Raw genomic sequence first — 14,199 nt, forward strand, 5'->3', positions numbered from 1 at the left:
AAATGCATGAGAATCGACGACATATTTTTGTGGTCGGCAATTTTGTCAATTTTTATCTATATTTTTGGATGACAAAATTAGTTTTTTTTTTCACTGATGTTATTATAAAGATGAACATATTTGTATAAAATGATAAACATTTGGTGTGATAAAAAAATATTTCACCGAATGTTCGTTTTCAAATGCATTTGCGGCATTCGATATAGTTTCTTTTTTTGCTGGGATTGGGTTTTTGCTACTGGGAGAGAAAACGTAGAATAATTTTTTCGTGGAATCACACCGCGTATGCGATAAATATTTTTATCTGTCTAGAACTATAATCTCGAGCTTATCCCTCTAGGGAGTTTTTGTTTATCTCGATATATCTGTTCTCGACAGATAAAATATGATATGCACCTATTGCCAGACTGTTATTTTGACCTGTAGGCATTATAGCCCACGCCTTCGGCTAGGGCAATAATGTCCTACACGTCAAAATACCAATCTTGGTAACAGGTGCATAATATATATTATCGCATACGCGGTGTGATTCCCCGAAAAAATTATTCACCTAGGATATATAAACAAACATTATACTTCTGTAAATTGTCAAAGTGTCATTCGCATATCTTGTTGTCTCGTTTTCGCTTATGCGATAATAGTATATTACTTCCGAGGTTCCAAGTTGTGTATTTGATAAGTGGGGTGTTACAGCCCGACCCGAAGGGGAGGGCTGTATTCCCCACTTGTCAAATAACAACTTGGAACCTCGTAAGTACAATGCTTTACGTGATTAGGCAATGTAAATGAAAATGAAACTTGCCGTAACACGTAATAGTAGATTATTCACCTCTGTCCACATGTTTATTTAGACACTTGGGGAGTTATTGCATGAGCCGAAGGCGAATGGTATAACCCCAAGTGTCTAAATAAACATTTGGACAGAGGTGAATACGCTATTTTATCTACCGACGGCGAAATAGTAGCACTTTTTCACTGCTATTATTTCACCTAGGTAGATAAAAAAGAATATGCACGTATGACAAGCCGTCTCGGCAAGCCTCGACCGCTTTGTCACACGTGCATAATATTTATTACAGCTTTACCAGTAGCGAAGATTTTTCTCCTAAATGAAACGAATCTGACTATCGGTTCCAATCTGTCTGCGGTTGAGTTTTGCAACTCTTACACTAGCAACTCATTCGAATAGTGGGAAGCATACGAGTTAACCAATAAGCTATTGAATTGGAGAGACTCCCTGCTACATTGTAAATTCAGTTATTGCTTCATGATTGTAATTGAATTAGTTGATTCAGCATCAGCAGAGACTTATAATAATTCTGTCGATGAATTTGCTATGACAAGTTAAAGTTATCGCGCCAAAGACCACGCCATGTTGTGATGTTAAAAATAGTATATCGATACATGAGAGGTCATCTTGGCAAGCCTCGATTGTCCGTCTCATGTATCGATAATCTAATAACAATCTCAATGTAATGGAATTAGTAATTATTGAACATTTCTACATCAATACGTCGAAGTATTCATATAATTCGTTAAAATCAGTAACATCTAGATATTTGGCAGAGGCGGATTGCCTTGTGGGCGAGGTGGAGAAGATCAACCATTGAACAACTGTGAGTTTTCTAGTGCTTCGTTTGAACTTAGCACTTTCAAGAAATTGATGAGAAAATCTTTTACTTAATTTGGTACATACAGAGCTAGAGCTACAGCCTCCTCCTCATTTTTTGTCGCCTCTGTCAATAACATATGATGAAATATTGAACAGACGAAGCGTTGCGGTGTCGACATGACTGTCATTTGGAAAAAAGAAATATCAACAAGTAAACTATCTGATACACTCGACTAAAATGAGGTTATTGTCAATGCCAAAAAATGGTGGCAGTATACATAATTGAATGTTCCCAAAAACGAGGCGATAAAAATAATCTTTTTACTATTGTATGTACAAAAGGCGATATCATAAGATAAATATGAAATGTAGAAATTGCATTCTCATTTCATTTTGTAGACTGTGTCCCAATTAAATTTTTATTTTGTTTTCGTTAATCGCTTTATCTCAACTCATCATCCATTTTTACAAGTGGTCTATTTACAATGATTACAACCGTTCGATGCTATATATATGTAATACGATGCCAATAAAACTATAGAATTTTTAAATTCGTGCGAAAAATACGATTTTACGGGTTTTTTATTGCTCACTTTTGACTTTTCGTGGTGATTGTGGCTGCAGTGATTCTATTGTAGTTAATACTAGTCATAAACTCAGTAGAATGCGAGTTTTACCTATATTTTACCTGACTGACTATTATTCTAGAAGTGCATGGACTGCAGTAAATAAAGTCAAGTCAAGTCAAGTCAAGTTCAGTCGGTACGTACAGACGAGAATACCAGACCAATTCACCATTCAACTTCGCTTGCCGCCTATTCAATTTGGCGGCGAATCACGTGGACCCGACGTTACCATCCAGAGAATTCCGCCACCTTGTTTCGGAACTTGATGAATCGGTATTTGGCTCATTTGCGACTTGCTAGAGGCTTTTGATTTTAAATCGATTTTTTACTTTTGTTTTTGTGATATTTTTTGTTTTTGTTTATTTTTTTTGACTCATCAACTTATAATTGTGTTCATTTTTTGCATCCTCGCTCCGGCAGTGGTTTTTGGTTTTTATTTCGCATCTTATTTTTCACTGATTTTTCGGTGTTTATTTTTGCATTCGTCTACCGGACGACTGATTTCTTTTCATATGACAATGTGATATTTTTGTATTTCGTATTTTATTTATGTATTTCTGTCGGCTAGGACATAGTAGACAATAAAACTATTATCATTCAATTATTCCCTTCTTGATTCTACTGATGATTAAGGTAACAGTAAGTCAACTCATAAGAAAAAGCCAGGGGGGAACCTGAAAAGTCGTCTGAATTCACTGCAGTATTGTAGTTCCAGGAAATGGAAGACAGTGGACCACGAAGACGTAACTTATTCTTAGGAACGGAACATTGGTGAATTCAACCTTGTTCAAAGTCCAAATGATTTCCGAAAAAATTGCCAAAAATGTAAGAAATGTCTAGTGTGTTGAACAAATAAGTAGTAGGAACGTCAGGATTCGACATTATTTTAAGGGTAAAGTCAGTCGAAATTTGTTTGATTTCCATATATTTCGCTTATTCTCTGTCACATTAAAAAGTCGAAAAAAACGTTTATTTTAGCTCGTTTCTATAAAGAGTCGAAGAAAACGTTTATTTAAGCTCGTTTGTAGAAAGAGTCGATAAAACCGTGTATTTTAGCTCGTTTGTATAAAGAGTCAAAGAAAACGGTTATTTTAGCTCGTTTGTATAAAGAGTCAAAGAAAAAGGTTATTTTAGCTCGTTTTTATAAATTCGTCAATGTTTTGCTTCAATTCGACATATCCATCTAAGAATCTAATACTTCATTTTACTACAAAACTTTTATTAACGACAAGCACTTCACATAATTAACATTCAATCTTTTTAGACCCGTACGAAGTACTGGGGTCTTATAGGTTTACGCATACGTTTGTAACACGTCGAATTGGACTCCCTGAGTAAGGGGAAACCTATTGTGGTTGTCTAGAGATGCCAAATCAGTGAAAAAAAATGTCCGTCTGTCCGTCTGCACGATAACTTGAGTAAAACGCATCCGATTTTGAAAATTCTTTTTTTTTCCCGTTTGGTAATATCAAAAGACAGGCTAAGTTCGAAGATGAGTGATTTTGGATCGACCCCTCCCGAGCTGTGGCCCAATAAGTGCTTTACGGTCTTTCGAAGATATCTCCGGACATTCAAACGTTACACTTGTAAGTGGTACGTCAAATAAAAGGTATTTACAATACCGATCGACAAAAAAAAAAGTTTATGGAAATCGGATGACCGACTCGTGAGTTAGACCCCTTGGTGTGAAACAGGCACAGGGCGGCAAGCAGTTTTTGCTTGTAGGTCGGCCACATTTGAACATATTTCGTCTGTTTTAGCTTTATTAGATAGGTATTGACCAGGGAAAAAAAGTTTTATGAAATTATGTTCTCCGGAGCGTGAGCTAGGTCTCTTGGAGTGAGCTCTTATCTGGCTACTCGGAAGTACAGTGAACGTGGAGTATTTTGTCAATTTCTCGAGTAAATTTTGACCGAATTTCATGATTTTTTTTTGTTTGAAAGGTATTAACGAATGTAAAGCGTCGGTAAAATTTCCGGTCTCCTAACAAAATGGCTGCCGGTGGCCATATTGGATTTTAATAAAAGTGATATATCTTGGGAAAAATGGTACTTAGAGTGTTTCTGTTAGCATGGAAATAATTTGTTATGTGTGTGGGGTGTTTCAGGCATTCCATATATGGACATCTATATATATCTATATTCACCTATATTGAGCTATGTACAGGCATATAGAGCTATATAATAGCATATTCATCTGTGAAATGCTTATTTATAGGAAAATATAGGTAAGTATAGCGGTATATAGCTGTTTAAATAGGAATTTATGAAAGTTGACTTCGTATGGGGCTGTCTATATTGTCTATAAAATTCTGAAGTTTTTTACAAAGTCTTTTACTTCATATGTTATCAGTTCATTTGCCTATGTAAGAGAATAATAATCAGATCCAATTTATTCTAATTTGGTCGTGGTTGTCAATCACAGATGGCGTGTTCAACATAGATTTCTTCAATTTGAGAGATTTCTTAAGGGTTTGAACCTTAGGACTTAGTACAGGGTCATATAGATTGTATACCACTTTTTTTACATTTTAAGGTTGTCCATATTGATATCTATGCCAGTTTGCTATCTTCCAGTTTGCAAGAACTGAAGTGAAAAATCTCACAAATGTGTGCTTGAAAAAGCTACAACTAAAATAAAAGGAGGCTAGTAACGAACTTGTTTACCCTATGTTATACCTTACAACGAGGAATTTTTACCGGAAAATATGTGGTAAAGTTCACCAATGAACCGAAAATATTTGAAGATGTCTACATCAATGTTTACTTAGCTGAAGGTGTTACGCATAACTGTGTGAATTAAAACAAAATTTAAACCGAAAACAAATCGTAAATCTCTTACACACCAATATACCAGTTCTCTAACGGAGCCCCCGACACCAGTTGTCGATTTTTTTTATTGCCTGCTAACAGTATCGGATCCATCTAATTATTCAAAACCTCAAAAAGGTGATAATTTCGATAAACGCAAATTAAGAAGAATAACATTTTGTCTCAAGTCGCAATCGCTTGAAAGAAAAATAGAAAAAAAAATTATGCCATACCGGACGCACGCGTGTATGTGTAAATAAGTACAAGCAGCCACTAGTGATGTTCTGCGAAAGTAAATAATATCTGGCAGCAGGCATCTGCCGTTCAATTATTATTGTCCATTAAAACAATTATATCGCAATAAAAATGACACTATCTCAAGTGCTACCACAGCAATTATAACTTTTAACTTCTATGGAGGTTCGTAAATCATAAACATCTTAATTGTTATACGTTTTGTCAATAAATAACAAAAATTGAACTTATCGGATTATCGATGATTGTGGCGGCAATATTTTTTTTACCGATTTCGGTTCTGCGGTCTGTTCGTTCAGACTGTTTCGATGAGCGATCGGAAACGGTTCACAATTTTTCTTTTTTCGTGATTGGGTGATTGTTATCGAACAATATTTGGAACAAATTTTGAATATCGTCACGATAATTAAACGTTTTGAGTGTTCTAACTGTTGCACGCGAGTCTGTGATATATTTGCTCTGTGTCAATATTGAATAAATAAATTTAACCATGTTAACGGGTTGGCGGAAGACATTGTCGAAATGTAAGTTTGAATTGGTTTGACATGCCATCATCTCCGATTTCCGTTCATAACTGACCTCTGCCTTAGTGTTGAAATGGAAAGCTTTCAAACGTGTGAGACAGAAAATATTTGAACGAACCATTTAGATGAAAGTGATTGAGTGATTGATAGAGTTCGCAATAGCCGAGTAGAATTAGTTTACGACGTGTTCTACTACTCATATATTACAAAACGAAAACTTGAATTTTCACAATAATTAATGAAAGGCCACTACAATACGGTCACTCACGTTTTGTAACTGCTAAGGCAGCTCGGGAAATAAGAGCTATTACATATGACTGTTCGATACGATACCTGTTATCGAAAACTATGACAAACAATAAACAATGATCTCTGAGTAGTATTCGCTTTTATAGAAAAAAAAATTATGTTAAAACTAATGAAGTAGAAGATTGGATATCAGATACTTCGATAATTATTCGATTTTTTTGGGTGATTTCGGTGACTAGAGCTACGTACTTTATGACCAACAAACTATCTTTAGGAAAAATATTTATCATAGGAAACCATAGTTTCCCTAATTTTCCTCAAAAAATGTTTTTGTAAAAATTTTGAAAATTCAAGAACAGATGTTACAGAGGTGAGCACAACGTTTGTCATACGTACGAGGTATGATTTACGGTTTTTTGAAAACATAAACAAAGTGACAGTTCAAGGGGGAAAAGTTCTGCTTTCTCCTCGTGAGAGAGAAAGTGTTACACTTTTCTCACTACGAACGTCATTCGTCCAATGGTCAACAAAACGCCTTTTGAGGTGAGGAAATAAGGTAAATTATATCTCACCGAAAACTGTTCCTTGCAGGAATTTCGGTCCAATAATCTTGCTTTTACAAAATTCGAGAGGGAACTTGATAGTTGCAAAAAAATGCTGTCGATTTTTTTTTGTCAATATACTTCACATCATACTCGTGCTGGGCTTCAAACTTGGCTTCAAACTGCTTCCTACAAAGTTCAGAGGTCCTATACTACCACGCTTGTAGCAGGTCGAATTCGAATCCCTGAGTCAGTGGAAATCTTTTGTGGTTGCTGAATGATTCCGATTCAAGCTCTTAAAGTTTATAGAATGTTTCCTTCTTTTGCTAACTCTCTATTTATCGGTGTACAGAGTTACTGAAAGAGGGAAATAACTAGGTGTCTGCTGATGAGACTGGGCGAATCCTCTCTTTTAATCGATCTATTATATTGGGACATAATAGAAAGAGAATATAATCTCAATAATAAGGTGAAGAGATACAAAGCGTTTCTGTACAACTAGCTATTATGCACACTATTTGTATGAGTCTCTTCTTATGTTAAATTATTTTTTATTGCTTTGGCTCAATATTTCCAATACAAACTGCAATGAATAAGAAAATTTTGGATTTCGAATATTCCTTAAATTTTGTATTTTGCTCTATTATCAAATGCTCTACATTTTTGAATAGACTTCTTCATTATAACAAACAATAATTGTCATTTTATTAACACCTGTGTTCCACAAAACAATTCATTTGGCATATTTGTTACTTATATCGAAATAAAAGAAAAATTCTCTGAGACCGGAATACTAAATTTATGAAATTTTTTGTGTGTCTTAAAAGACAGTTTGCGCAAATGAATAATAAGTCACATCTTAATACAAGACGTTCTGGAAGTTTATTTATAATTTTGAAATTATAAGTTGACTTATAATTTATACGTCAGTTGAGGAAACTGTCTAATAAATTGCTATTTGTATTTATACACTTCATCTGAAATGTTTGAAAGGAATTTTATACCAAAAGCGGCATTTGTGTTTTGTAACAACGTCTTTCATTCGTTAAAATGGAAACAAAGAAGTTAGTTCAACCATGATACTTTAACAAGAGAAATGAAGTCAAATGAAGTAAGTTAAGCCTGATGAAGTAAAAGATTTTCAAGAACCCTACAAAACTGACTCTTATTTTTTAAGAGTAGCTAGCGAGGTTGCTAGTCATCTTTTATCGACAGCGACAATAAAAATAATTGATGTAACTAATGAGGGTTACTTTTAACAAAAGAAGTAGCAGATTTGACAAGTTTGAAGATAGATATGCATAACACTTAGTGCCTATTTTAAGGAATTTAAGGAATCTCATTCCGAAGTAATCAGTTAAGCTCAAAGACATGAAAAACAACTAAAAAGGCAGTAAAAACAACATTTACGATGCAATCTGTTGTGTTTTTAGATGAAACGACGAAAAGTGACGGAAAAATTTTAGAATTTTTGGAAATTTAATTTCCTTAAAATAGGCCCTTTAACGTTACCACTAGATTGACAATTTTCTATTAATAGTCCCACTTTATTCCATTTTACAGTTTTCATAATCCCACATCGACTGATTGTGTCGACAATGGGATTTCTGGCTATTATGTTGGCCTACACCATTCGCACGTCATTGTCGTTGTCAATAACGAAAATGGTTAAAAGTCATGGCCACAGTGCTTCAGCTGAGGAATGTCTTGTCGAAGATAATGGTACGCCTGGTGACAGTGTAAGTTGTTGAATCTAGGTTTACGTGATGACTACGTAACTGACTACGTTCAGTTAATTTCAATAAAATTAGAAACCTGGCGGGGACTTTGATTGGTCGGAAGAACTACAGGGTGTAATTTTAGCCTCTTTTTACATTGGTTACGTTATCACTCACGTTCCCGGTGGAGTAGTAGCATCGAGGTATGGCGGAAAAATTACACTTCTCGTCGGTAAGTAAAAGAAACTTCGATTTAGGGAACTAGTTGAAACATGTTTGTGTTTAGGTATGACTGTAGCGGCATTCTTCACCCTCATTACACCCGTCTGTGTTGAAAGTGGCGGTGCTGCAGCTTTGATCACCCTGCGAATAATTATAGGCCTTGGCGAAGGATTAATTTTTCCATCATGCAATGCACTGTTAGCAGCTTGGGTTCCATTGGCTGAACGAAGTAAAATGGGTACTCTAACATACTCTGGAGCTCAGGTACTTCCACAATATATGTTTCTAGCTGGATGCACTTCAATCTGACTATACGCAGATCGGTTCCATATTTGGGTCACTAGTATCTGGTGCTCTCCTCAGCGCGTACGATGGATGGGCATCGGTGTTCTACTTTTTCGGTGGAATTTCATTCATTTGGATTGTAATCTTTGTAAGTTTAAGTCACATTTCGAAGGGAAATCCATCTATCTCAGAGTCTTGATCCACCAAAGGCACTAATATGCTACAAAGACCCAGATTCTCATCCGTTCGTCAGCGATAAAGAGAAGGAACATTTGGAGAGAGAAATGGGACAAATAGAACGAGATAAGAACCGAGCCGTACCATGGAGACATATACTCAGCAGTCCTGCTGTTATTGCTTTGATTTTTGCACAGGTGAAATAAGAAACCAAGTTTTGACTGATTATTCGACTGATTCGAATTTGCTTATTTTCATTCAGCTGGGACACAATTGGGGATTCTTCATTATGGTAACCGATCTTCCGAAGTATATGAACGACGTTCTTAAATTCTCGATCAAAGAAAATGGATTCTACAATGCGCTTCCTTACCTTGCTATGTGGATCGTTGCTCAATTGACCGGGTTTTTGAGTGATTTCATAATTGCAAAAAGATACATGTCGATAACGAACGTCAGAAAATTCTTCACGATCTTGGGTAAGGCTTCCTTAGCTTTTTACTTATAACGAGCTTTTGAGAGCTTTGAGCATCTCCGACGAAAAATCGGATTAGATTGAAGTTCCAAGCTTTCGGAAGCTCTCAATAGCTAGGCTAACACAACACGACTGAAGACTTGTCTACTACTTTTCCACCTCGACCTAATTAAAACGCTTTTCAATCCACCGCTTTAGCTGCTGTTGGACCTGGTTGCTTTATAATTGGTGCCTCTTATGCGGGCTGCAACAAATTTGTGGTTGTGGCTCTATTCACCATTGGCATGGGCTTCATGGGAACTTTCTACTCGGGTTTGAAAGTCAATAATTTGGATCTCGCACCAAACTTTGCTGGTGTCATAATGGCGATAACTAATGGAGTCGGAGGTAACGAAAATGACAATGTCCAATAGTTGCGTCGAATTCATTAAATCTGAATTCATTAAATTTGTAGGTATCAATGGAATTTTGGCACCGTACATTGTCGGAGTCCTAACACCGAATGTAAGTCGTCTCTCCGAATCCATAAAGATCAAATTTTCTAATAGTTCGCGTCGTTATTATAGTCTTTGATGAATGAATGGCGCATTGTATTCTGGACAGCTTTCGTAATATTTGCGCTAACATCAGTTATCTATGGTATATGGGCATCGGGTGAGTTGCAACCGTGGAATAATCTGGAAAAAGAGACACTCGCGGAGGGTGGCGACGTTAGTAACAAAAGTGTGGAAAATGTGAAAGAAAAGTTGGAAGAGCTCGACAAGGGCGAAGAAATTACGCATGAAGAGAAAAGTGATTTCAGTTCGAATGACTCAAAGTTGAAGGAATAAATTTTAAGTTTAGTTTTAAAGTGCCAAAAATGGAGTTTCATTTTATCAGTTTACGGAAATCGGTTGGAGAGTACTTTAATGTTCATCTACTGCGTATACAGGAATACTACCTCTCGCTGGAAAATGGCGTCATTTCAGAGACTAATGATTGATTTCCACTTACCAAAAAAGTACTCCGTGTGAGAGACAAAATGGACATTTTTCGATTTCACTTTTTTTCCTTGACATAAGGGGTAGGGTAAATTGGCACCATGCAAGTTTGATGCGTGCCAGTTTCCACTGTAATGTGAATTTAGCACAGTGCCAGATTCACCATCTGAAGAGTAATTTGGCACCATGCAACTTTGGAAATTGGCACACGGTAGCCATAATAGAAAAATATATAAAAGTGAATGGTGTGCTAATCATAGTTAGCCGTCTGTCACTATTAGTCAACATTATTTACCTATAAAGGGAAGGTTTGGCAAAAATTAGGGAATTGTGATGTTTCGATTCGAGGAACAACGTTTAGCTGCTCGACGAAGATTGCTCAATAGGGTCGGAAAACGACAATTGAAATTGATTTTTTTTTTTTTATCGATGAAGAACCTAATTATAAGACACTTTGTCTCGTATCATATGCCAAAAAAAGTTAAAACTTTTTTTTATAAATCATTTTGAAAGTCACTAAAAACACGAAAATTCGAATAGAAATACAGTATGTCATCAAAAATTTTTGTATTTCGATTCGAATTTTCGTGTTTTTAGTGACTTTCAAAATGATTTATAAAAAAAGTTTTAACTTTTTTTGGCATATGATACGAGACAAAGTGTCTTATAATTAGGTTCTTCATCGATAAAAAAAAAAAAATTGTTTGTAACTCAATCGCAACTTTTATGCAAGATTTCGTAAAAGGACGAATTTTCTAGTTTGGAGACAAATTATTGAATGTATCTCGATGCCTTCAAAGCCACCTGTCACATACCGCTTTTAATCTTATACAGTAATATGCATGTTAAAAAAATTGAAGTACAAGATTTAAAATCAACCATTACTTTGATCTATGGAAGTAATAGACCAGATGATAATTCTGGTCATATGCTTGCCGTCTGTAACAGGTTGAAGACAGTGAAAGGGAAGAGTAAAGCCATTTTTATGTACAATTGAAATATAGATTGGACTTCATCGATCGAATTCACTGACCGTGAAATCAATGCCGACGAAAATCATATTCGTGATTCCACACCAAATCCTGCTTCGGAGCAGTTAGAGTTCGATTCAACTTTGATCCAAAAACTTTTTGGCAAAAAGAAACCCCAGAAACAATGGAAATAGTTGCACCAATGGAAGATCGTGTCGAAACTATGTATTTGGCGCAGTCAAATATAACGAAAAGTGTCAATGTATACGCTGCACGGTATATCGCTAATTTGCGTACTCTAATTCTGGCACAAGCTCAAGAGGAATTGAAAGCGACACTACAAATTTGATTTTGAATCGTTTCGGTCAAGACAATGCGATAGCGTGAAGAACTTGGGTCTGACGTTAGACAGTCGCATGGGCTGGGAATGTCATGCTAGGAAAATCTCAGCCAAGGTGTTTGCTGGCCTAAGAAACATGTGGCCGAGTGCTCGATTTCTACCCGTCAAGACGAGGGAGTTGCTAGTGAAGGCTCTTTTGTTACCCCATCTGGGACTAAGAGTATCTTCGAGAGATGTTTCAATGCTTGCATTCGTTTCTCGCTTATGGGATCGGCCGCTATGACTCTGTTGGTGGCCATCTACATAGGCTTCTTGGGAAATAGTCTTTTCGTGTACTGGGACTATCTCACCTCCGCGTTCCTGCATAAGGTGATCATCACTAAGGAACCCGACTACGTCTTTCGAAATCTGAAGTTCAGCTCTTCGAATAGGCTTCGAAACCGGATTTTGCCACGCAATAACAGAAATAGTTCACTTCATAGTCTAATGCTGCGCTTTAGACCAGTGAATAATATTGGTCTACTGAGTCCAAAAAGATTAACACCCCAAAAAAAAACCCACCACACGACCCACAACCTCTCACCAAAGATTTTAGTGTAAGAGTCATTTTGATGAATTATTGTGAAGCCTATGTACATGCTAGAATGCCGATATGGGGCTTAAACGAAAGGTAAAGGTTCATACTTTTTTTACATGACCAAACGTTTTTCAATTTCCCCATTTTCCACATAAATTTCCAGAGTTTTCCCTGAAAATCTATAAAATCTCAAAAATTAAGGGTGGTGAATATCTTAAAAAACTTTTTGTGCAAACTTCCTTCTGCAATATGGTTATCCAATGAGTTCTGCCCAAATTTAAAGAGCAAAATTAATTGATGTGTCATAGACTAGAAGATAAGATCAGAATTTCGGCGCTGGAAAAATTTCATTCAAATGCTTTTTTACTGAAAACTGCTTAAACATACGATCTATGTCATTGAATTTGTGAGGAAACTTTGTGACGCATTTATTGAACTACAGGAAAAACCCATGCACCATTAACCTCAGATCATCCACCACTCACTTTTCCACTATTAAACTATTGTCTTTGCGACTTAACTTATATTTTATCATAAAAGCAAACACTAGATTGAGGTAATCGTCTGTTTTTAATGTCGTTGTAGACTTTAATATCTCCTTGGTCTAGCTAGAAATCACAGAGCGTGCGGTACAACACTCTTTTTTCCCATATAACTCTTTCGCGTGGTCAGTGGTCATACCCCCTGATGTCCATCTAATCGAAAACAAACAACCGAACTGGTGTGATCTTGTGATTGCAAACTTTCTGTTCAGTTCAGAAAAAATTCACATCCAATCCACTTTAAGTCCATAAACCAAATTAAAGAAATCGATGAGCATTGTACGTTCTGATAAACATCCGAATTGTGGATGGTGGAGGATGAAAAAAAAAATATTTTCATCCGAAAAGATGATATCAAAATAGAAAATTCAATGTAACATTGACGTTGAAAAATCATTTCCCACCAAACGAAATATGTTTTCACTGCACGTTCTAATTGATTCTGTTGTAGCAGAAGCAAATTGAAGAAAATTGTTATTTTCCTTTCGTTGTTTTGTTTCAATCTTTTTTTCATTTTTCCTTTCCATTCTTGTATTTTCTTCGTTTAATGTTTTAGTAAGTACGCGATAGATTCGCTCTCAGATACGATGTTTTTAACCTGTAATTTAATTACATTTGACCCCCCGAGTGATGCCGATAATAACACAGCATGACAGCCATCATTCCAGGTGGTATATTAAAGTTTTAGATAAAGCTTTTTGTATACGCTTTATATAATAATATGGCAGTGAGAGAGAATGTTGTTTCTGGATATTTTGTTGTGCAGTGCACAAAGTGAAATGAAATTCTTTTCATACAGAAAATATTCATTGGTTTTCGGTGGTGAGTGTGTATGTGTTGGCTCGACGTTTTTTCTTTTCTTTGAACGATTCTGGCATATAGCAGGCTTTGTGTATTGCGGAGACGAGAACATAATAGTTCAAGAGGAAGAGGCAACCAGCATGATTTTTCGTAATAAGTGAACCACCAGTGTCTCTTGTGTTTGGTATTATAGACAAACAATAATTTCACATAGTCATGTTTTAATCAAACATCGTCGTCGGAATACAAGCAACACGATGGAATTGACAACACAAGGAACAGAGCTTTGTTGTCGCGAATTAAATTTCTCCCCTGCTGGATTTTCTGAATAACGATGAACATTTTGTTGTGCGCTGCTCCATTTTGTATTTATTTTAATTAAAAAAATATATTTTCAGGCATTATTCCACCAGAAGGTGTACGGAGATTATGTAAAATAACATTGATAAATGCGAGAGGCAGAGCATCATATAATAACCGATTATACATAACG

The 14,199-nt window shown here is 36.0% G+C and overlaps 1 protein-coding gene across 1 annotated transcript; it reads left to right on the plus strand.

The window, feature by feature from the left end:
* Nucleotides 1-5,586: 5,586 nt before the first annotated feature.
* LOC119079062 (putative inorganic phosphate cotransporter) lies at nucleotides 5,587-10,357 on the plus strand. The gene is made up of 10 exons (XM_037186871.1): nucleotides 5,587-5,827; nucleotides 8,182-8,357; nucleotides 8,430-8,568; nucleotides 8,623-8,822; nucleotides 8,878-8,991; nucleotides 9,053-9,217; nucleotides 9,283-9,499; nucleotides 9,694-9,882; nucleotides 9,950-9,999; nucleotides 10,062-10,357. Exons 1-10 carry the CDS (start codon nucleotides 5,794-5,796, stop codon nucleotides 10,323-10,325), a joined length of 1,548 nt encoding a protein of 515 aa, XP_037042766.1. The 5' UTR covers nucleotides 5,587-5,793; the 3' UTR covers nucleotides 10,326-10,357.
* The last annotated feature ends 3,842 nt before the right edge of the window (nucleotides 10,358-14,199 follow it).

This window comes from Bradysia coprophila, unplaced genomic scaffold (assembly GCF_014529535.1).
Source record: "Bradysia coprophila strain Holo2 unplaced genomic scaffold, BU_Bcop_v1 contig_297, whole genome shotgun sequence".
Classification (NCBI taxonomy): Eukaryota; Metazoa; Arthropoda; class Insecta; order Diptera; family Sciaridae; genus Bradysia; species Bradysia coprophila.